Below are 22,859 nucleotides of genomic sequence, written 5' to 3' on the forward strand. Positions count from 1 at the left end.
TTTATGATATAGATATTTTTCCATCTAAATTTGAAATTTAGTTATTTATCTATCTAACTCTAACTATTTTTATTAATATGTCTATTTCTGAATTCAATCATTTAAAAGTGTACGTAATAATTACAAAAGACAGGCACTTTTCGGGAGGATAAAAAGTGACTCTTCGCGACGGAGTACCGTAATAAACGTGTTTTTTCTATTCGTGACAAAGTCCCGTTATAAATGCATTTTTTCTCTCGCGAAAAGTCCTGTTAAGGCTTTGCTCATGATATGCATTGTCACTAATCTTATACAACATTTTTTATTCCTTCTTGAAGGTTGAAAATGGAATTAGCAAATTTGTTCCACAAGTACTTCGATTTTCATGGTCAGAAAAGTGTTTGCGGAATTAATCCATTTAGAATAGAGTTAGGCTGGGGTGCTATGGATAGCATAGAGGCCTCTATGCTACGGCTCAATATTTGAGTTTTCAAAATCCAAATGGTCGATCCGAACCGTTCATCTTATTCTCCATATTAATATCTGCTTGGAGACCAAATTTTACATTTTTCTGAATTTTTTTACTATTTATTAAGTATTTTACAAAATTGTTGATCCAACGGTGGCTGCACAAAACAGTAAAACCGTTGGATTAGCGATTTTCAAAGTGGCTTAATAAATAGTAAAAAAATTCAGAAAATTATAAAATTTGGTCTCCAAGCAGATATTAATATGGAGAATAAGATGAACGGTTCGGATCGACTGTTTGGATTTTGAAAACTTGAATATTGAGCCGTAGCACGGGAGGCCACTATGCTATCCATAGCACCCCAGCCTAACTCTTTAGAATAATACCATAAATTAGTACAACACTAGTAATATAAGAAAATTAGTATGGAATTCCAAATACGTTTAAAGTCCTAAAACACTTTATTAATTATTTAAATAAATTCTAGGAAGATTCTAAGAATTAACAACCTTGTGTAATAGGAAATGATTTTGGCAGGAACAGAATCCACATCATCCACTGTTGATAATGCCATGGCTGAGATTATAAAAAAGCCCAACATACTCCAAAAACAACAAGAAAAAATTATCCAAGCCATAAGAAAAGACAAATTGATGCATGAATCCCGCTTACCACAACTCTCATTCCTCTCTTGTGTCATTAAAGAAACTCTTCGCCTCCACCCTGTACTTCCACTCCTCCTTCCACGCTGTCCCAACTCCTCTTGCACAATTGATGGTTACCTCATACCATAAGGTACTAGGGTTTTTGTGAATGCATGGGCAATTCAAAGGGATCCATTGGAGTTCAAGCTAGAGAGATTTTTACAAGAGGAATTCAAGAGGGATTTTACTGGGAAAGAATTTGACTACCTACCATTTGGATATGGACGGAGAATTTGTGCAGGTGTTGTTATGGCTGAGCGAACGACATGTCATTTGCTAGCCACAATGGTGCATTCATTTGATTGGAAGCTCCCAGAAGGGAAGGAGGTCAATTTATCAGAGAAATATGGGACTATAACAAAGCTGGTTGTCCCTTTGGTTGCTATACCCACACCCAGGCTATCAAATGACAAGTTGTATTACTAATTATTAATCTCTAGGGGATGTGGTGTTTCCTGATATGCTTATACTACAAATAAATGATTTTGTAACTATAACGGTCTATTTGAGCAAACTCTAAGATTTTATCTTATTTCTTACCTTATGCGTAATATGGTTTTCTGATCTCTCTAATATTAGTAAAAAGAAATTCTAATAAAAAAACATATACAATATGATTTCCAACAAAATTTAATATGTATATCACGTTCAGAGAGTTGCATTGAATGATTTGAATTTCAAAAGGTGAGATTTTTAATGCAAAAAAAAGGACTTTTTTTTTTACATGAAGTCCTCTATAGAGAGTGCTTTACAAAAAAAAAAAAAAAATGAATACTACTTTATTGCAATACCAGTTATACATGAATTTTTTTTTTCCAACACCAAATATCAACAAAAAATGATTTAATAGAACAAGAAAACTAATTTCAAGAATCAAAAGGAAGAAAGACCAACTATTTGTCTCAATTTCTCATAAGAAACCCAAAAAACAAACTGCCAGGGTCCGAGTCGAGCCCAAGTGGGAAAGAACCCTTTCCACAAGGCCTGAACCCCCTCGTCTCTGACTGTTCTCACCAAACAATCAAGCGAATTCTGATAACCAGCTTTACCAGTAACCCCTGGATTCATCATCCGTGTTTTGATCACGTCAGCTGGGCAACTAATGACACTGGCACAGAGCCCAGAACACACAGATGATAATGTATGAGCAAATATGTTATCGTGGCAAATGTTTCGACTCAATATGAAATGTTTGGCATGGTCGTAGCATGTTAACTCCCCCATGTTTACCAAAAATGCGCGTTGTGCATTTGGTGCTATGCCTTTCCAGAGCCCACAAAAACCATCATGTTTAATTATTTTTGAGAATGCATCATAGATTCCTGTGTATAAGTTGGGGTTCGCTTGCATCCTGACCTTAACCAGGTCGGCTGGGCTTGCCACCACCTGCATATAGGTCAGGTATCATATATGTATGATTCAGTAGCTTTTATTATGTCATTGCAAAATTGAGATTCAGTAGCATTTATTTTGGATAAAATGATACCTCCAAATCAAGCACACAAAATCTGAGGAACAATTGAGGCAGTTCAATCAAAACGAGGCTTAGAGTTTACACAATTCAAGGTCAACTGATGCTCGATGCCAGTTTCATTGCATATTTGCTTCACTTTTTTTATTTGAGAATCAATTCTGATATGGTGTGTTTGACAAAATTATATATAGAAACAAACAGCATTCTAATCTTTACTAATGTGACAGATCAGTGTAGTGCAAAGAATGTTGAATCTCTTCAAAGTCTTAAACAGGTTCAGATGGTTAATCTGATTACAAATTAAGTCCCAGTTGAAGGAAAATCATAAATATTCCTCAAAATTGAATTTATGCAGTAAAATATCAAATTCTCTACTGTTAATTTACCTGTGCAAAGACACCAGAAGCGCCACCAGCTAAAGCTTTCTTAAAGAGAGAGACCTCACCATCAGCATTAACAGCAAATCCTCTCAAGTTCTCATAACTTACAATTCTGATCGGCGTGTAGAACACATGCCTGAGGATGGCGGGAGAAAGGCCGCTGTAGAAGCCGAGGAAGCCTCCGCCTTTGGCGATGATTTCACTAGAGACGTGGAGAAGTTTGGAACTGGTGGAGACGGAGGAGGCACGGTGGAGCTGGAGGCGGGTCTTGATGGTGTCAATGGGGAAGGTGGCGATTTCGGATAGAGAGGCGGAGATGGAGGCCAGTGCCAGTCTTGTGGCCACGCTAACATCGCCATGGCCGGTGTTGCTGTCAGAGCGAGGCGCCATTTCTCAATGGAAGAATGGTAGTGTGGAGATGAATTCATATCACCTTAAGTAACTCAAATTTTGAGTTTAGATCCTGACCGTCATATCCGTTTAAGCACGAATATTAAAGTATGACTTGCTTGCACCAGATTCTGATCGGACGGTCCAGATCTAAACTCAGAATTTGAGTTACTTCAGAGGAATGGGACCTCGTGTGGAGACCGGAGAAATGGTAAATTAATGGAACTGCGAAGATAGAATTACTGTTTTACCCCTAATGGGCTGTAATAGTGGTCCAAAGTTCTTGCTGTTAAAGCCCGGCCCAAAAGACCAGATATATATTAAGACATGGCGAAACGAGGAACAACGAATAATTTTGGGTAAATATTTTAACATAACAATTTTGGCTTAATGCAGAGTACAAATCATATGCAGTGCTGTTTTGATATATACTATGTGCGCTGCATGAAGTGAAAACTACTCTGTTAAAAACTTTACCCATAAAATTGATGCTTCTACTTCCTTTTAAGTAATTTTTAACCTTCTAATGTGTATACAAAACAAAACTTAAAAAAAAAAAATTCAAACGTAAATTTGGACTAATTAAGTAGATCAATTTCAATGATTTAAATTCAAAGTTGTGCTCAGACGCAAATTGCACCTTTCTGCTACAAAGTCTACAACAGTGACCAAGTTGTGCTCAGACACAAATTGCACTTTTCTGCTACAAAGTCTACAACAGTGACACCAAGTATCCTATCCTCTTATCCAAAGCAAAACAAATGCATCATCATCACCAATCAAATACCACTACATTTTTGCCATGATAACCTCCTCTCTCCACCTAATCACACAAAGGCCCATTTTCTACCTCTCTTCCCACCGCCCATCACCTGTTCAACGAATTGCCTCACAGAAGAAATCTCCAATTTCAGTGGCAAAAACCAAGTATTCTCCTCTCAGAGCCATTAACAATGGCACCATGAAGGATACTTCATCAGAAAAGGAAGAGGAGGAAGAAGAAGACATTGATGTATGTCCAGTTGATTGCGTGACCGAGTTCAAAACCGATGAGGAATTCAAGAGTATATTAGAGAAGGCCAAGGAGAGAGGTGCACTTGTGGTTGTGGATTTTTATCGAACATCTTGCGGGAGTTGCAAGTACATTGAACAAGGCTTCAAGAAGATATGTAGAGGAGCAGGAGATGAAGATGCTGATGTGGTGTTTCTAAAGCACAATGTAATTTTATATAATAGTCCTCTAATTAATTCAGTATTATATATAAACATTCCATAAAAAATTACAAATAAGTTCTTCAAGTACCGTTGTTAGGAATTATGGAAAGAAAACCGTTTAATATAAATTTAATTAGTTATAGCATATTTTTCAGGTACTAATTTTTTTTCTTGCTGTAAAATAGGTTATTGATGAATATGATGAGCAAAGTGAAGTTGCCGATCGACTTCGAATTAAGGTAAACTATGGTGTTATTTGGTGCTTATATTGTACATAAAGGTTAATTAAGGTGCATATTGATCCCTGTTTTAAGCCTTGTTACACTTTTGAGGCTCAATTGAGACAAGTTCTGATGAAATTGAGTCCAAGTTTCAAATTTTTAGCTCTATTTGCCACAAGGATTGGTTAATTGGGTCTCATAGCAATGGCCAAAATTGCAATGATACGAAAGTCTAGTTAATTTCTGAAAATTACAAAAGTAAACTCATCTTGTTAGATAACAGATTTCGTATTTTACTGATAGCTGATCATTATTTCTTTACAGGTGGTACCATTATTTCACTTCTATAAAGATGGAGTGTTACTGGAATCATTCGCAACAAGAGACAAGGAGAAAATATTAGCTGCAATTACTAAATATACATCCAGCAAGTAAGTCTTCAAATTTTATATCCCTGAAAAGTCGTAAATGTCAAAGCAACCCTAGAAAAAGTATTGATGTGTCTGGTAGATACTTTGAATTTCTATCTTTTACCGGGAAATTGTAAACAGTTGTCAGTTTACAGATTATTTGTTGGTACCAACCTAGTGTAAGATTAGTACCAGCCAGGGACTTTGAACCCAAATCACGGCCAAATCAACACAAATTCATATATGAAACACTGGTTTGATGGGTATTGGAAATGACAGTTCTATTAAGTTACATATTGAATTCCTCTTTTCAAATTCCAACCTTTTTCTTTGGTTCTTGCTTGACAGATGACAGTTTAATAAAGCAATGGAGAGCAAGTATGTTCAAATTTAATAATGTCTGAATGTGGCAAAGAGGATATATTGATCCTTTCTTTGTGTGTACAACTGTAAATCTTACATTCTGTGATTTTTTTTATTTTTTTATTTTCTTTGGATATACATCGTCATAATCTGCTTGATATAAATATGTATACTAGATGTAATAGTGATAACAGCAGTTAGAAAAGCCTTCATATGGGATTTGTTTGGTGGTTTCTTTTTATAGGTTACCATTTCTTTATGTCGTAAATTGATTATCAATTTTTTTCATTTCTTTCATTATAGCAGTCGAATTATAAATTATTTCAATTATGTTATTATATTATATGTTATGTCACCATAAAAAAGGCTAATTAAATTATTTCAATCATTTTTTGACATTTGAGTTTTGAACTATTTAAGAATTTCAAAAATTGAAAGTCTAAAAAAAGAGTGTACCCTCATTAAATGAAACATAAATTTGATTTTTTTTTAAGTTAAAATTGGATATCAACTTTTGGCTTGAATTAGAACAAATTATGATACCATAGAATAGGTTAGTCAAAGAAAAATCAAATATTTTCAGCTTTCCTTCCCTCATCTGTCACCAGAGAACGAAGTTGAATTTTCTTACATATTTTGCTCCTAAGAAAAAAAAAACTATGAAAATATAATGATAAGTGTTTTTTTTTTTTTAAAGTTTAATCCTTGCAAGAAAAATGGGCCCAAATCAAGCTGACAGTTGTAGCCCATTAAGCCCATTAAGAAAAAAAAAACTATGAAAATATAATGATATGCTTTTTTTTATATATATATAAAGTTTAATCCTTGCAAGAAAAATGGGTCCAAATCAAGCTGACAGTTGTAACCCATTAGGAAGCGTCTAATTGTCCACAGCCTTTTGTCCACCATTTGTCCACAGCTTTGACTTGCGTGAATACTGTAAAATTACTTCTACATGCTGTATAATTATACAATATATCCCATAAAATATATCAGTTAATCACAAAACATCCAGCAACTATTTGAAGTGGTCCCATGATAGTTAGAAAAATATTGCAACTTGCACAACAGGACAAAATAAATGTACTTTCAAACTGTACTTTCAGAAATTACAGTTATAGGAAATTATTGGCAGTTAGAGTTAGTTATTAGCGGTTATTGACAGTTAGAGTTAATTATTAGCGTCCGCACTGGGTTGAATCTTGTATACTGTAAAATTGAATCTTGTATACTGTAAAATTGAATCTTGTATACTGTAAAATTGAATCTTGTATACAGTAAAATTTTCAATTGAATCTTGTATACTGTAAAATTGAATCTTCTACATAGTAAAATTTACAATTGAATCTTGTATACTGTAAAATTGAATATTGTATACTGTAAAATTAAATCTTGTATACTGTAAAATTTTCAAATAATACTGTAAATTTTCAATTGAATCTTGTATACTGTAAAATTTTCACATAATACTGTAAATTTTCAATTAAATCTTGTATACTGTTAAATTTCTAAAACTAAACCATAAAATAATACCATCTATACTGTAAGATAAAATGTAACAAATGCTACATTTCAGTTTAAACTACAACCTACAAAGAATCATGTATAATGTAAAATTGCAAAATATAAACCATAAAATAATACCATGTATACTCTAAAATTGCTAAATCTATACATACATCCATCATCACACAAAAAATTTGTTCACCACAAAACAATATATGTTCACCACAAACAACATCTGTTCAACACAAAATAAAAATATTCACCGCAACATTCAGAATAGCATAATAGAAACAAAAAAACTATGGACAAATAACTTTTACATTAAAAACCTCTTGTGTTCATTGTTCGAATGAGTAAGAAGCCTCATCACAAGAACAACACGTTCTTTTGAGATGTCATCCTGCATAATAATAAAATAAACAATGAAACAAATTCGATTTATAACAAATGAGAATTACAAAATAATCTTACAAGTTATTTACCTAACTGAAAAGCATATACAGTGTAATCATGCATACAAACCTGTATCATACAAGATAAAACGCATTAAAGAGTACTCAAGTATTTTAACAGCAAAAATAAAAAGATTAAATTAATAAAGAGATAATAAAATAAAAAAGAAAAAAAAAATACTTACAGACAAATAAGGATTAATGAAGAACCATTTATCCTTGACAGGCGTCTCAAATTTCATGACACTCAGAACCATTTCAACCAACTACAAAAACAAACGATAAAAAACATTCAAATCAAAAGCACTGATGTATCCAGTAAAGTAAAATTACTTCATATATCCTGTAAAATTACTTATATATCCAGTAAAATTACTTGATATATCAAATTACTACATGTATCCTGCAAAATTACTTCATATATCCAGTAAAATTACTTCATATATCCAGTAAAATTACTTCATATATCCAGTAAAATTACTTCATATATCAAATTACTTCATGTATCCTGTAAATTTACTTCACGTATCCTGTAAAATTACTTCATATATCCAGTAAAATTACTTCATGTATCGTGTTAAATTACTTCATGTATCATGTAAAATTACCATAGACGATTGAGCTGCTACTACTTGAAAATTACCAGAGACGATTGTGCAATGTAATCAAACTTGAAAATCTTTCGAAATTTGTAGTAAATTTACCAGAGACGATTAAAACCATATCTCCAAACACATTGAACTCGAAAATTCGTGACGAGCAAAGGTAAAACAAACAACAAATTGATGAAGGGAAATCAGTGATTGAGGCTGCTGCTCCTCTTCGTTTGTCACCTATGCATTAATTAGGAAAATCAAAATTCAAAATCGGTTTGATCAAAAGAGAAAAGAACTGCATTTAATTACCTTGAGAGGTGATGATGCAATAGACTTGGCCAAGCAAGACGTCTCTCCTTTGATTTGAGCAATTTACACCTTGTTACACCGAGATTAGATTTCTCTGATTTTATTTGATTGTTTTTGTTCAAGTACTTTTCTGACCTATCACACTCGGAGTTTGTCGCTTTAGTGAGCGCTCGGCTCATTCAAATCTGCAGTCAATCGTTGAGAAGTTAAAAGAAGAAAAACCATGGCAAAGGAAAGGAACGAATTCTCATTTTAGAAATTTAATCAGCAAAAAAGTAACGATACAAGAACCTCCGAGTACAGCGATGAGTCGATCAGCGAGAAATAGTGAAACAATAGCGTGGATATTAGTCGATCGTCGAGAAACAGCGATTTCGTCGAGAAATAGAGAAGAAATCGCGATGGTTTTGAAAACCTAGGCTCGATCGAAGAACTCGCGACTAGGAACTCTTGAATTGACGAAAAAGGAAGGAAATCGCTGAGAAGATCTGATCGGAAATGGAAGTTACTTTGACTTTGATTCGCCAATAAGTCTGCTCTCTTGGTAGACTAGATTCTTTGGATGCGGAGGTGGGAAAAGGCAAAGAGCAGAGGGCAAAGCGGCTTCTTATAAAGGAAAGGTCGGAGGAATTGGATAAAATCCGTTAGAAGTGGACCAATTTGTTAGTTGTGGACAGACCGTGGACAAAGGTCTGTGGACAAAAACCTTTTCTCTTAAATTTATTGAGAGTTTTCTTTTCTTTGTGATTGCAGAGAATTTCGGTTCAATTTTCACCAACAATATATTGTTCATTTTAAATTTTGCACCTTCTATCATGAATTTCTAGTTCCGGCTCATTGTCCGTTTTAATATAGAATGAATCTTAAGTTAAACCTTTCACTAATTTAACACCTTGTTTGGATGGAGAGTAAGGGAGGGAATAGAAAGAAAATAAAACTTTTCATCAAATCATGTTTGGTTTATAAAATTTTGTTAGAGGTGAAGGGTACATGAGGTGAAAGGTTTAACCTTATATCATCATAAACAATAGAATCGGTTTCTCTCTCAATTTGAGATGTAACGGATGGAAATAAATTTTGTTGCAAATATTTTTAGAAAAAATCACACAAATGTTCAATTCTATATCTTACCAATATAATTATCATACAATTTTTTTGCCACAAATGTTCAATTCTAAATTTTAATCAACCAAATAAGAAATAAGAAGAAATAAAACTTAAATTTATTTTTTCTCATTAATCATCCAAACACGAACAAGTTAAATATATTAATCTTCCTTTCTATTCCATTCCATTCTCTTCTATTCTTCACTTCCCCTTCCTTTCCCTATTCTCCACCCAAACAGGGTGTAAATAGGTACCAAAATGATTTTGATTCTGCTGAAAATTATCTTTTATTTATTTTTTCTTTATTTAACTTAGAGCAGATCCTACCGACTTCCACCTGGATTCTTTCCTTTATACAGCTAGCGTGGCTACAGGTTATTAACCTCAAATCTCTGATGGTGACGGAGCATGATATTTTCTTAAAATAAATAACAAGGAACCCAATAATTTTTCACACTACAAATAACAAGTGACTGTTATTTGTTAGAGTAAGCTATTATAACTCAAAATGGAAATTCAGATACAGTCAGATAGTTACAACTTACAAGTACAATAAAATATGGCCTTTAAAACATCAGTACAAGGAAAAAAAACTTGTGTGGGTCCCGGATTTCAGTCATTTGCTATACAAATTATAATTTCTTCTTTCATAAAGGGTTTCAACAAGAAAAATATAAAATAGTGTATGATCCATTTCCTTGATGCCGACCATCTAAATAACCTAGTCAACTTGCACCATGTCTCCAGTATTTTAGTACTGGACATCTCCATTGTATTGATAAATATTTTAGGGAGTAATGATATGGGGTCTCCAAAATTTCTAGTTGTTTATAAATAACCATATGAATTTTTATTCTCGACAATAAACTTCCCCTTATCTCCTTTCAAAAAAATGCAATGTTTACGATATATAGCCATCTGAATTAATTTTAATTCCCGATAATAGATTTTCCCTCAGCCCCCCTCTCAAACAAAACAATCGACAGCATTGAAACCTCCCTCAATCCCTAAGTAGCTAATATGCTATTATATACTCTAATTTGAAAACAAAATAATTAAAACACATTCTAATATCTAATGTGTATAGAATCGCGTGCTTATTATAGTGGCATGAGTCTCACCTCTCTACGGAGAGGTTGCATGTTAGATTCTCGAAAATAATATTTAAAATATGCTAGGGTATATGAGACTCCTTCATAAAAAAAAAATCTACTGTGTATAAAATATATATGATTCATAACATTTTTTTTAAAGAAAGATGGAGGTCGAGCATTCAAATTTCATAGCATTGTTATTATAATAAATAATTTTTCCATTCAGATTTTGAACCCATGATTTATAATATTTTATATCTTATTTAGCAAAAAGGATGATTTTTTTTCTTTCAAAATGCAAGTATTCGTATGACATATTCATAAAACACTGAACTATTTTCTATTTCATTTTTTTATATTTTGTTTATCTATTGTTTTATTCTCCTAAAAAAATTTAATTTCATAAACAATTCATAATTAAAAATGCTAGGAAGAATATGTTTGTTCAAAATATATGGACATTCACATCCAAAATGAATTGTTTAAAGTTGAATGAAAAATTGGGTGCGGATTTCACATATTAGAAAGTTTAGGAAGATAATAGTTAAAAGAGGAGGGTTCAAATGCCTCTATTTTTTGTGCCTCCACCATGCCTCCATTTTTAAAATCTTTAATAACTCAAAATTTAAAACTTAAAAGTCAAAATAAAGCCGTTAGATGTGATCTATATTATTTTCTCTATGTGCTCATAAAAAATTATTACATTTCAATTTTGTTTTTATATGAATCAATAAGTTGAAAAATCAACGTCTAGAAATTATCCATATTAGTACGTTTTTTACAAGTTCTTAATGACAACCAAAACAAATTTGAAATGCCATAATTTTTTACACGTGCATAGATAAAATGATGTAAATCATATCCAACGGTTTTATTTTAAATTTTAAGTTTTAAATTTTGAGTTATTAAAGTTATTAAAAATGGAGGCATGGTGGAGGCACAAAAAATGGAGGCATTTGAACCCTCCTCTAGTTAAAATTCTGTACATAAACTTTTTTAGAAATATATTGTTGATGGTTATCCGCCAACCTTAAAAAAATGGTCAAAACTAAAAATTAAGAAAATACTCAATAGTACATTATTATCACTTGCATTGATGAGTTACTTTCATCATTTCATTTTATTTTTCAGTATTTTTTTTTGGAAGTAACCACAATAATCTTGATAATAAGTTGATGAAATACATTTGAAATTTTCTTGAAGTTTATTTTGTTTAATTCCATCATACAATTGGACATAAAAATATTTTGCAAAGTTCATCTGACATCTCCGGTCTTTCATGCAATGGAGAGGATCAAACCTACGGATAGGAACCACATACTATCATCAAAAGATCTCCGCAGTGATTCAGCCAACGTAAAGCTTCCACGTGGCAACACTACACCTACATGTAATGCGCGTATATGTCTATCATTTCAGAAATCTTTTCACTGGCTCTCCTTGCTTCCTTAGATCCTCTATAACTCAGTTTCTCTGTGGCATTCTGTGTGCTGACAGTAATGTGTATAAAAAAAATTGTAACAATCCAAATTTGTAAATTTTATTATGGTGTTCTAACATATTGAATAAGCATAAAAAATGAATTATTCTATGTCATTTTTTTTAATAAAAGTGTATGTAATGAAAATGTAACTATTCGTTACTTCATATCAATTATCTAAATGTCTATAGAAAATCTCACACTTTTCTCTGCCACCAATTATCCTTTCACTCTTCTGAGTTCTTCCTAGTTCTCAACAACCCAAAAACACTAAAACAAACAAACACAAACACAAACACAAACACAAACACTAGTTCCTCAAATCAAGCTCAACAAATAAAAAAGGAAAAGAAGAAGAAGATAGTCAAATAACATTTGCATCTCTATCCTCATACGATACCAGCTTACCGGGTTGATCGATGGCACTACTATATTCGACTCCCACCGTGTCATCGTCACCGGCATTCTCCAAACACCGGTTTCTCGCCTCCTTAGATGAACCTCACCTATCTTCATCCCTCATAACAAAACTAACTAAACCCAAAACCAAGCTTATCTCAACCGCAATTACCGCAATTGCTCCTTCCACTTTACCGGCGGAGACAAAACTCGGAGCAACCCCAAAAAAGCCGAGGATTTTAATTGCCGGGGGCGGGATCGGAGGATTGGTTTTTGCATTGGCGGCAAGGAGAAAGGGGTTTGAGGTGATTGTTTTCGAGAGAGACGTGAGCGCGATTAGAGGCGAAGGGCAGTACCGGGGCCCGATACAGATACAAAGCAATGCGCTTGCTGCATTGGAGGCGATCGATATGAACGTTGCCGAGGAGGTCATGAAAGCTGGCTGTGTTACTGGAGACAGGATCAATGGCCTTGTTGATGGCATCTCTGGTTCATGGTGAATAGCAATTTATTTCTTTGTTTAACATTTCATTTTAATTTACTATATAATTTTTGCCATTTTTTTTTTTCTGGAAATTGTGTATGGGAAATGGTCAAGAGACTTCTATGGTACTTCCAAAACTAAGAAATTAGGTAAATTGTTGTATAATTCTGTCATAGGCGCAAGTATCATAATATTCTTAAGTTTAAGGGTGAATGTGAAAAAGTTTCTCGTTCATAACTTTTAGAAACCAGTTGCAAGTTACCATTTTCTTCTATAACAGATTAACAGCAGCAAAGTCAGTATATTTTTTAGCTTTTAAAGTTCAATTCCAATAAAGTAGCAGGGTTTTAATGTAAATAATCCATGAGAATAGTCAAACCGCCCCATTAGTTTTTGACCGTTGACCACCGTCTGCTGGTAGCCTGGTACTTTATTTTCCATAATAAATCGCCGAATCTCCGGTAGATACCATCACTTAGTAAATAGTGCCACATCCACTTCATGCATTATATCTTCTGTGCACAATACTGTGAAACTACCTGTGTGGCGATCTTCTTTTACTCTTTAAGATGACTCACTTAATGAGAGGAAACAATAAAAAGAGCACAAGAGATATTTTCACATCTCTGAGCAGTGAGCACCGAAAAAGATCTTATCAAAACCGACCAATTCCTGCATTGAATATAAAAATGTCTGTGTATTTCAATCCTGGATTGACACGTCAGCATGCGCACGAATCTTGACGCCAGCTCAAGTGGAGTCCCTTTCTCCTACAGTCGATCCAGCTCTTTACATTCTCCTTTCCCCTCAAAAGCTTCATTTCTTCACCAACAAAAGAAACTAATTTCATTAGTGAACAAGCTGAAATTTTACAACAGGAGCAGCTAGGTTCCTTCACTGGTACAACAGAAAATCTTCATTCAGTTCAAAATTCCAATGCATCCATACTTCATTTCAAAAAGCCACTTCATCTCTTCACCCTTCTCACCACCACTAATGAGAAACAATCTTTCAATCATAAATCCAACAATCAAAAGAGAAAACTACAAGTGTTTAGTTACTATGGCTTACGGAGAGAAAAGATCTCCGAAAGCGCGAATTCTAGTTGCGGGAGGCGGGATTGGGGGATTGGTGTTTGCGATTGCGGCGAGAAACAGAGGGTTTGAGGTGGTTGTTTTGGAGAGGGATTTGAGTGCAGTTAGAGGGGAAGGAAAGTACAGGGGACCCATCCAGTTGCAAAGCAATGCCTTGGCTGCACTTGAGGCGATTGACATGGAAGTCGCGGATCGGGTCATTGATTCGGGTTGCTTGACGGGTAATCGGGTTAATGGTATTGTTGATGGGCTGTCTGGAAGCTGGTATCATTTGCTTTCTGACTATTCAATTTGTATGATTCAGACTTAAATTAGGTTCTGATTTATAATGGATACTAGTAGTATTAATGATTTAACTATATGAAACTTATGGATGCTTTTGGATTTATAATTCAATTTGTATGATTTCATAAATCCTTTCTGCACGAATCTCAAAGCACAATAATACTGACCCCTTGCATTCCGAATAGGCACCGAAAAAAGCTGAAAATTTTGAGATATCTTAGATGATACAGACTCATTAATGGTGGGAGCTTTTGCTAAATATCCAGTTGTTAGCTATTTAATTTTTGTTTGTTTTAATTTCGTAGTTTGTTTTGAAAAATAGCAATGAAAGGAGGACGGGAATATAATTACAATTGTAGGGAGCGGGAAAATATTGAAATTGTGCTAACTAATGTTAATATTTTTCTTTATATACTATGTGAATTTGCAAATCTTATGTCTCGATTTATTTTGTGTGTGTAAATTTCGACTTGAATTTTGAATTTAGGTACGTGAAGTTTGACACATTCACACCAGCGGCTGAGCGGGGCCTACCAGTCACTAGGGTTATAAGTCGCATGACCTTACAACAGATACTTGCAAAGGCACTAGGTGATGATATCATATTAAATGATAGCAATGTTGTCGATTTTGTTGATGATGGAAATAAGGTAGGTTCATTTTCTTAGTACTTTTATGAATCGTACCAATTATTTTAGTGTACTTGGATACAACACCATCATATGTAATTTTTTTTTTACAAATTATTACACGTCCTTAATTTAATTTATTTAAAAATTAATTACTCACTAAACTAGGTATTACAACCTTTTAAAGTTAAGGAAATTTACATTTTACCAGTTAATAAAAAACAACCCATTTACTTTGGCCAAAATTATAGCAATGATAAGTACACATTTGGATTCTTCTTAATTGGATGAAATCATATGAAATTTTAGCAATATCAGCACTTATATTGATCTTGGAAATAAGGTGAGTTAGGTTACTAAGTCCAAAACAAAACATGCCTCCTTATTTCTGTACAATTATAGCTGAAAATCTGGTCAAAATAAAGGTTTAGTTCATTAACATGACTTAGTAAAGAAAACATTTGGTTTTTGGAAACAGAAAAATTGATAGATAATAGATTGACTAGATTTAGCCTTTTAATTTGCAAAATAGAGCTAATGTAACACTCTACATTGCTTAATTATAGGTTACTGTAACGCTAGAAAATGGACAACAGTTCGAAGGAGATCTCTTGGTTGGCGCTGATGGAATTGGGTCAAGGGTACTAACTCTTATAACCACCTGATTTTCACAATATAATTTCTTTACAGAAAGATTATTCATTTTTTATTTTTTATTAATTTATTTTGTGGCAAATTGAGCAAAACAGTATAACAAACCATCACTCTAATTCTTAACCTGAATGAATGACTTAAAAAATATGGCCTGAGGAATATGTAATCTAACCTGGCCAGATCTTCTCATTTGCTATCACTAAATAAATGAATGAATTCTCACTATGTTTTTATTAATAGGTTCGCAAAATATTGTTTGGACCAAAAGACGCAACTTATTCAGGTTATACTTGTTATACTGGCATAGCTGATTTTGTGCCACCAGATATTGAAACCGTTGGGTAAGACAGAGTTCTCTATCATTTTTCATAGCTTGTGTATTTAATGCCTAATATTCGTAATGTTCTTCAAATTTCTCTTAAAAAATAATTCAGTTAATGTCATGATAAACTCAAAAGAAAAAAGGAAGTAAACCAATTAACACAGATAAAAACTAAACTCCCAATAAAGAGACCAGTAACAGTCATGAAGCCGTAATTGGCATGCATATCCTATTGTTGATTAATTTGTGCATTTATTCTTTAATCAACAGTTACCGAGTTTTTCTGGGTCACAAGCAATATTTTGTTTCTTCTGATGTTGGTGCCGGGAAAATGCAATGGTATGCTTTTCACAATGAACCAGCTGGTGGCACTGATCCTGAAAATGGTACGTTTGCTAATATATGTGTATATATATATAGGAATATGCTAGCATGCTATGCATAGCATAGAGCCCCTCCATGCAATGCCTTGAATTTCGACTTTTCAAAATACTAACGGTCGATCCGAACCGTTCATCTTGTTCTCCATATTAATATGTATTTGGGGACCAAATTTTACATTTTTTGGAATTTTTTTACTATTTCTTTAGATTTATTGAAAATCGCTGTTTTTTTATGGTCCAGATTTGCTGAAAACAGCGATTTTCAATAAATCTAAAGAAATAGTAAAAAATTTTCAAAAAATGTAAAATTTGGTCCCCAAACATATATTAATATGGAGAACAAGATGAACGGTTCGGATCGACCGTTAGGATTTTGAAAAGTCGAAATCCAAGGCGTTGCATGGAGGGGCTCTATGCTATGCATAGCATGCTAGCATATTCCTATATATATATATATATATATATATATATAGTTAGGCTGGGGTGCTATGGATAGCATAGTGGCCTCTATGCTACGGCTCAATATTCGAGTTTTCAAAATCCAAACGGTCGATCCGAACCGTTCATCTTATTCTCCATATTAATATCTGCTTGGAGACCAAATTTTACATTTTTCTGAAATTTTTTACTATTTATTAAGTATTTTACAAAATTGTTGATCCAACGGTGGCTGCACAAAACAGTAAAACCGTTGGATTAGCGATTTTCAAAGTGGCTTAATAAATAGTAAAAAAATTCAGAAAATTATAAAATTTGGTCTCCAAGCAGATATTAATATGGAGAATAAGATGAACGGTTCGGATCGACCGTTTGGATTTTGAAAACTCGAATATTGAGCCGTAGCATAGAGGCCACTATGCTATCCATAGCACCCCAGCCTAACTCTCTATATATATATATATATACACATATATTGATTCCTATAGAAGGTTTCAATCTCAGTATGAAATAAAAAAAAAATTGTAATTTATCATGATTTGACCAGATATGCACATCAACTTACTAGCACTTAGCCAGGACTTTTGAAATTTAGCCCATCTCATCTCACTGGTACTAAACATCCAGTGTGGTGCTACTAACTGAAAATACCTCCATAAGGATTCTGCTACATGAAAATAAGAGTCTAACTATAACTGAAAATAGATTCAAACAAAAGTAGTATTAGTGCAACACATACAAATTTTTTATTGACTAATCAAAATGTCTGATTGACTGAAACCAAATCTCAGAATATTTATAGTTTTATACCTAACTGACCTGAAACCTGAACTGCTGAAAACCCCAACTAAAGCATTAAATGCATCATAGAACCACCAACATGCACCTAAGATAGCTCAATTTGACCTAATATGACTTCACTGTAGTCTCAAATAAAACAGAATGTTGCGACAGAAAATTCAATAACATGAAAATTTTTATCTGATGCTTTGGTAGGTAAAAAGAAGAGGTTACTTGATATTTTTGGAGACTGGTGTGACAATGCGGTAGACTTGATAAAGGCGACAGATGAAGAGGCAATACTTAGACGTGACATTTACGACCGTGCCCCTACTATCACTTGGGGAAAAGGCCGCGTCACTTTACTTGGAGATTCCATTCATGCCATGCAACCCAACCTGGGCCAAGGTGGTTGTATGGCCATAGAGGTAAATTACAAATTAGGTCCACATCACATTCAGTGAGTAATTTGTAAAAAGACCCGTGATTTGCGAGCCTTCTCCTTCGCTAATTTTTTTTAATAATGAAAAAGAAAAATAAAAAGGAAAAAAAATATTATTATATTTTGATAATAATGAAGACTTTTTTATTTATTTTTTTGCCAATTTTAATATCAATAGAACAAATGTATAGACAAATAAAAATATATTTAGATGTGACTTATATGACCATACTTTTGTGAATTATTGGGAAATTACTGAGAGCAAATTAATTATTTGATGTATAGAATTTAGATCGACATGTTAATTTGAAGTTATTAAGATGCATACTCAAGTGCAATATTTGAACATGAACAATTTTGAAGTCAACAACCAAGCAAATTTTTGCGAGACTAAAAAACACCACTGATATAAAGAAGCATGATATCTGAGCATAAACATTTTCACTGAAATTTTGCAGGATAGTTATCAACTTGCTGTAGAGCTTGAGAAGGCTTGGGTAGAGAGTTCCAAGACTGGTACACCTGTGGACGTTGTTTCTTCTTTAAAGCGGTAATTTTGAACATTAATTTTTCTTTTAAATCGTTAGGCTTTGTATATTTCTATGACAATAATTAAGAGCCAGCAGGGAAAAAGAAATGGATGAACTAATATCCAAACTAGCAAACAAGTAAACCTGCTTTCGTTACATTTGCTAAATGTGGGTCAATTGAGCCCCATTTAATCTAAAAACCCCTTAAACTTGGACAATTAGATACAATTGCTTTATGTATGCTAAATTTGACCCCCATTGATTAAAATGTTATATTTTCATTTACTAGAAATCTTCATGTGCATATTTACCCCCATAGATTAAAATCCTGTCTCTGCCTCTGTACTATTATACTGACTTTTTTTTTTTTTTGCTGTCATGCTTTGAATTTAGGTATGAAGAGGAGAGAAGGCTTCGTGTCGCAATTATACATGGAATGGCAAGAATGGCTGCCATCATGGCTACTACTTATAGACCCTATTTGGGGGTTGGCTTGGGCCCTTTGTCTGTAAGTTATAACCCTAAAATCAACCAAATTAAATTTAATTAATCCTCCTATTGCAATTTTCAAGGGTATAATCAACCCAAGTTTTCCTACTTTACCAGTTTTTTTAGAAATTAATCAACCCAAACTTGCCTAACCTAACACGCCATTCTGCAATTGCTCCTCATTTATGGTTAATTACTGTGATGGTTTTATTGTATGATTTTCATACTTTTTAAATTTTTTGGTGTTTCAGTTTTTGACAAAGCTGAGGATACCACACCCAGGCCGTGTCGGTGGGAGGTTTTTCATAAAAATTGGAATGCCTCTGATGCTAAGTTGGGTTCTTGGTGGGAACAGGTACTTCTATTTTTTTTTTTAACAATAGTACAGCTTTACCAAATAGGCTGTTCCATAGTATACCTCTTTTGGTCTATTTAACTTTTTTCTGATGTAGTATGTCTTTTGCTGCCAATCTTTGATTATGTATATCTATTATAACTTTCTTTCAATTTTCTCCATTTCTTTTAGAAAATATAACCATAACATCGTTTGCCAAACAGGCTGCTTTATTAAATGAACAGTACCTTATCAGGAGATACCAGTATGAACCTTTAATGTAGATTTGGACCACCAATTTATTTTGGGTTTCGTCTAATAAATAGTTAAAGAAAAAACTTTTATTTTGTTTTCCAGCACAAAGCTTGAAGGGAGACCCTTGAGCTGCCGGCTCTCTGACAAGGTATACTCCAAGTACCTTGATATGACAAAATCTTTTATTTTTATATTTTTTAATTTGTATAAAATACTGTAAAATTGTGAACTTATTGTAAAATCATCTGGTTATGTATTTAATTTATAAACATTTCTAAAGGCAAGTGACCAGCTTAAGAAATGGTTTGAAGATGACGATGCATTGGAGCAGGCTCTCAATGGAGAGTATGACATTTTTTCTCTTTTCAATATTTCTTTTGACACCATTGCATTTGTCAATTTCATCCTGTATTTTGTGATTGTCAGAACGCATAAGCTGCATAATTTTGCATGTACCAGTCTATTTTTAAGTACTCGAAATAATTATAACTAGAGTGGGGTTTAAATGCCTCATGTCTTTCATGCCTCAATCGTGCCTCACATTCTTATCCCCGTTTTCAAGTCCAAACAGTCAATCCAGATCGCTCAATGTGATCTCTATATTGAAATGTGCTTAGAGATCAAATTTTATATATTTTTGAAATATTTTACTATTTATTTAAATAGGTACAAAATCACAATTTTTCATAAGATTCTGAATCATCCAAAAACAGTGATTTTATACCTATTTAAAAAAGAGTAAAAAATTTCCAAAAAAATATAAATTTGGTCCTCAAGGATGTTTTAATATGGAGATCATGTTGAGTAGTTCAGATCGACTGTTTGGACTTTGAAAAAGGAGATGAGGATGTGATACATGATTGAGGCATGAAAGATACGAGGCATTTGAACCCTGCTCTTATAACTATTACCCATTAAGTAGAAAAAAAGAGAAAACTCAACCGGAATGTGTTGTTGCTACAATTGACTATATGGTAGAGAAGAACAATTGAGTTTATTAATTTACTGTTTTGTACAGGTGGTACCTCTTCCCAGTAAATAGCGGAGAAAGTGATGCAACTGGACCTATCCATTTGATAAAGGATGAAAAGATGCCTATATCTGTCGGGTACTGCATTTTTTATAGATCGTTGTCTTTCTATAAACTGCAATTGTTATCTAAGTTCTACAACTCGAAAAAGTTTCCTTTCTTTTCTGCTTGGAAGGTCAAGAAAGTCAATTTAAGTTTTCTTATTATAATATTAAAAAAATTAGGAAAAGGTGCATATTTTTGTGCACTTTTAAGTTTCCTTTTCTTTGGTCCAGGTAAAATAAATGTAGCAAAAATATCCCTAAATTTTTAGGGATATCAATTACAATATAAGTTCCGTTTTATTCATTGTTTCTTGTTTCTGATGGATAGTGACAAAAACAGAACATGCAGATTTCTTTATGTTTGTTCCTTATTATTTGCTTTTACAAGCATGAGATATGTCTATATATGCAGAAATCGGCCAGATGCTAGCAATTCAGGGCTCTCTTTAGCCTTGTCTTCTCCGCAGGTCTCTCTCTCTCTTTGCCCTCATAATGTTTTCTATTTAGATGTACCAATGTTCAATTAGGCCTCAACTAACTTTCAATGTGACTGTATTTTAATAAAGCACAATTTATCCCTTGTCGTGTAAGAGCTTCCATTGATTTCTTCAGATGAGTGATTGAAACGGATCTCCATTTAATTTGCAGGTATCAGAAAAACATGCATGCATAACTTGCAAGAATAATGTCTTTTACTTAACCGATTTGAGAAGTGAGCATGGCACCTGGGTTACTGAGTAAGTGCTTGAATTAATACGATGAAATATTTCTTTACAATACTTCTAGATCCGAAATTTATGTTATATTTGCCTTGTTTTGTTTTATCTTTATCTATTCAGCATTGAGGGGAGGAGGTACCGAATCCCACCAAACTTTCCTGTGCGATTTCATCCCTCTGATGTAATTGAATTTGGATCTGACAAAAAGGTACATATTGTTCTTCACAATTTTTGGTTTTTCATCCATGCTGAGAAATGGTACAGAAAATTTGAATTTGAAAAAGCTGAAGTATGATGTGTATGTTTCTAATGTTAAACATATTTTTTTTATTATGTAGGCAATGTTTCGAGTTAAGGTTTTGAAGAAACTACCTGAGAATTTGAATGATACACAACAAATGCTACAAGCTGCATGACAACTGATTCACTATTAGGATCTGTTTTGTACCAATTTTACTGTACAGCATCCACAACACATTTATGTTGTAACATATAAAAATGGAAAATAATTAAAAAAGGGAAAAAAAAATGGAGGAAAATGTGTAGTGCAATATTCCCATTTATTAGCTTCTTAGAAAATCTGTAATTTTTGATAGATTAGAAGCATAGTTCATAGTTGCTTGTATATTTTTGTACCCTATTTATCTTGCTGTGCTAAACTATATGTTTCATATGTGTATATTCAATTGAGGGGCTTCTATCTCTAAACCTCTGTGACCAAACACATTTTTATGATTACATGGAGCTATATATGAATCAAATTAATAAAAAGAATGATCAAAGATACGTTTAAAAATATATACATGGAAAGACATTAGAGAAGTTTATACGATGTTTTAAAGAAACTTTACATGCCAGTTTGGTTACATTTATTGAACATACAAGATTTATGTTTGTCTAGTAAGGGGCAGATCAAGTTGAGAGGTATTGATCTCCATTTATATCTCATATAATTGTGCTTTTATATGGTATCTAATAAAATTAAAAAATATATATATTGTAGTTTCAATCATAATCGACATCCAATATTGACTTTCAAATTATAATTTGTGTCAACTGAAAGCTTACTAATGTGTAGTTTCTCTACTTTTAACGCTTACATGAGTATATATCTAGATGTCACTGTGTAAATGTCTTAAGTAGAGAAATTGTTAAATTAGAAGGCTAACATTTGTTCTGAAATATGCTACATATTTTTTCTTTTAAAAGGTAAAATGAGTATTTTATAAATTTAAAATTGAGTTTTGATAGAAAAGAGAAATAAAATGAATAAATTTGTGAGTTTTTGAAATTTAGAATGATATATACGATATTATGAACTTTTGAGGGGCAAATATGCAATTTGCAACTGAAGATTGAAGAAGCTCTATCCAGTCTTCACCTTTCATTTTGCTCTCTG

At 33.1% G+C, this 22,859-nt stretch overlaps 3 protein-coding genes across 4 annotated transcripts; 2 read left to right on the forward strand and 1 right to left on the reverse strand.

Moving 5' to 3' along the window:
* Positions 1 to 1,913: 1,913 nt before the first annotated feature.
* Positions 1,914 to 3,492, reverse strand: UCP3 (Mitochondrial substrate carrier family protein). The gene is made up of 2 exons (XM_078309799.1): positions 3,013 to 3,492; positions 1,914 to 2,538 (listed from the first exon to the last, which is right to left on the reverse strand). The coding sequence occupies exons 1-2, from the start codon at positions 3,394 to 3,396 to the stop codon at positions 2,026 to 2,028; spliced, it is 897 nt and encodes a 298-aa protein (XP_078165925.1). The 5' UTR covers positions 3,397 to 3,492; the 3' UTR covers positions 1,914 to 2,025.
* Positions 3,493 to 4,106: 614 nt separating this feature from the next.
* On the forward strand, positions 4,107 to 5,840 carry LOC144560145 (Thioredoxin superfamily protein). Its single transcript, XM_078309322.1, has 4 exons — positions 4,107 to 4,615; positions 4,797 to 4,850; positions 5,157 to 5,263; positions 5,591 to 5,840. The coding sequence occupies exons 1-4, from the start codon at positions 4,199 to 4,201 to the stop codon at positions 5,592 to 5,594; spliced, it is 582 nt and encodes a 193-aa protein (XP_078165448.1). The 5' UTR covers positions 4,107 to 4,198; the 3' UTR covers positions 5,595 to 5,840.
* A 6,498-nt stretch (positions 5,841 to 12,338) lies between these two features.
* Positions 12,339 to 22,168, forward strand: ABA1 (zeaxanthin epoxidase (ZEP) (ABA1)). 2 transcript variants are annotated; one of them, XM_078309323.1, is made up of 16 exons: positions 12,339 to 13,044; positions 14,899 to 15,061; positions 15,607 to 15,681; positions 15,935 to 16,035; positions 16,287 to 16,402; positions 17,834 to 18,045; positions 18,518 to 18,609; positions 18,983 to 19,097; positions 19,330 to 19,433; positions 19,770 to 19,815; positions 19,948 to 20,012; positions 20,686 to 20,775; positions 21,154 to 21,208; positions 21,390 to 21,478; positions 21,581 to 21,668; positions 21,799 to 22,168. In XM_078309323.1, exons 1-16 carry the CDS (start codon positions 12,569 to 12,571, stop codon positions 21,874 to 21,876), a joined length of 1,965 nt encoding a protein of 654 aa, XP_078165449.1. In that variant the 5' UTR covers positions 12,339 to 12,568; the 3' UTR covers positions 21,877 to 22,168. The 2 variants fall into 2 exon arrangements, with proteins under 2 accessions (XP_078165449.1, XP_078165450.1); XM_078309324.1 differs by lacking the exon at positions 12,339 to 13,044 and adding an exon at positions 13,833 to 14,390.
* The last annotated feature ends 691 nt before the right edge of the window (positions 22,169 to 22,859 follow it).

This window comes from Carex rostrata, chromosome 10, assembly GCF_964058835.1.
Source record: "Carex rostrata chromosome 10, lpCarRost1.2, whole genome shotgun sequence".
NCBI lineage: Eukaryota > Viridiplantae > Streptophyta > Magnoliopsida > Poales > Cyperaceae > Carex > Carex rostrata.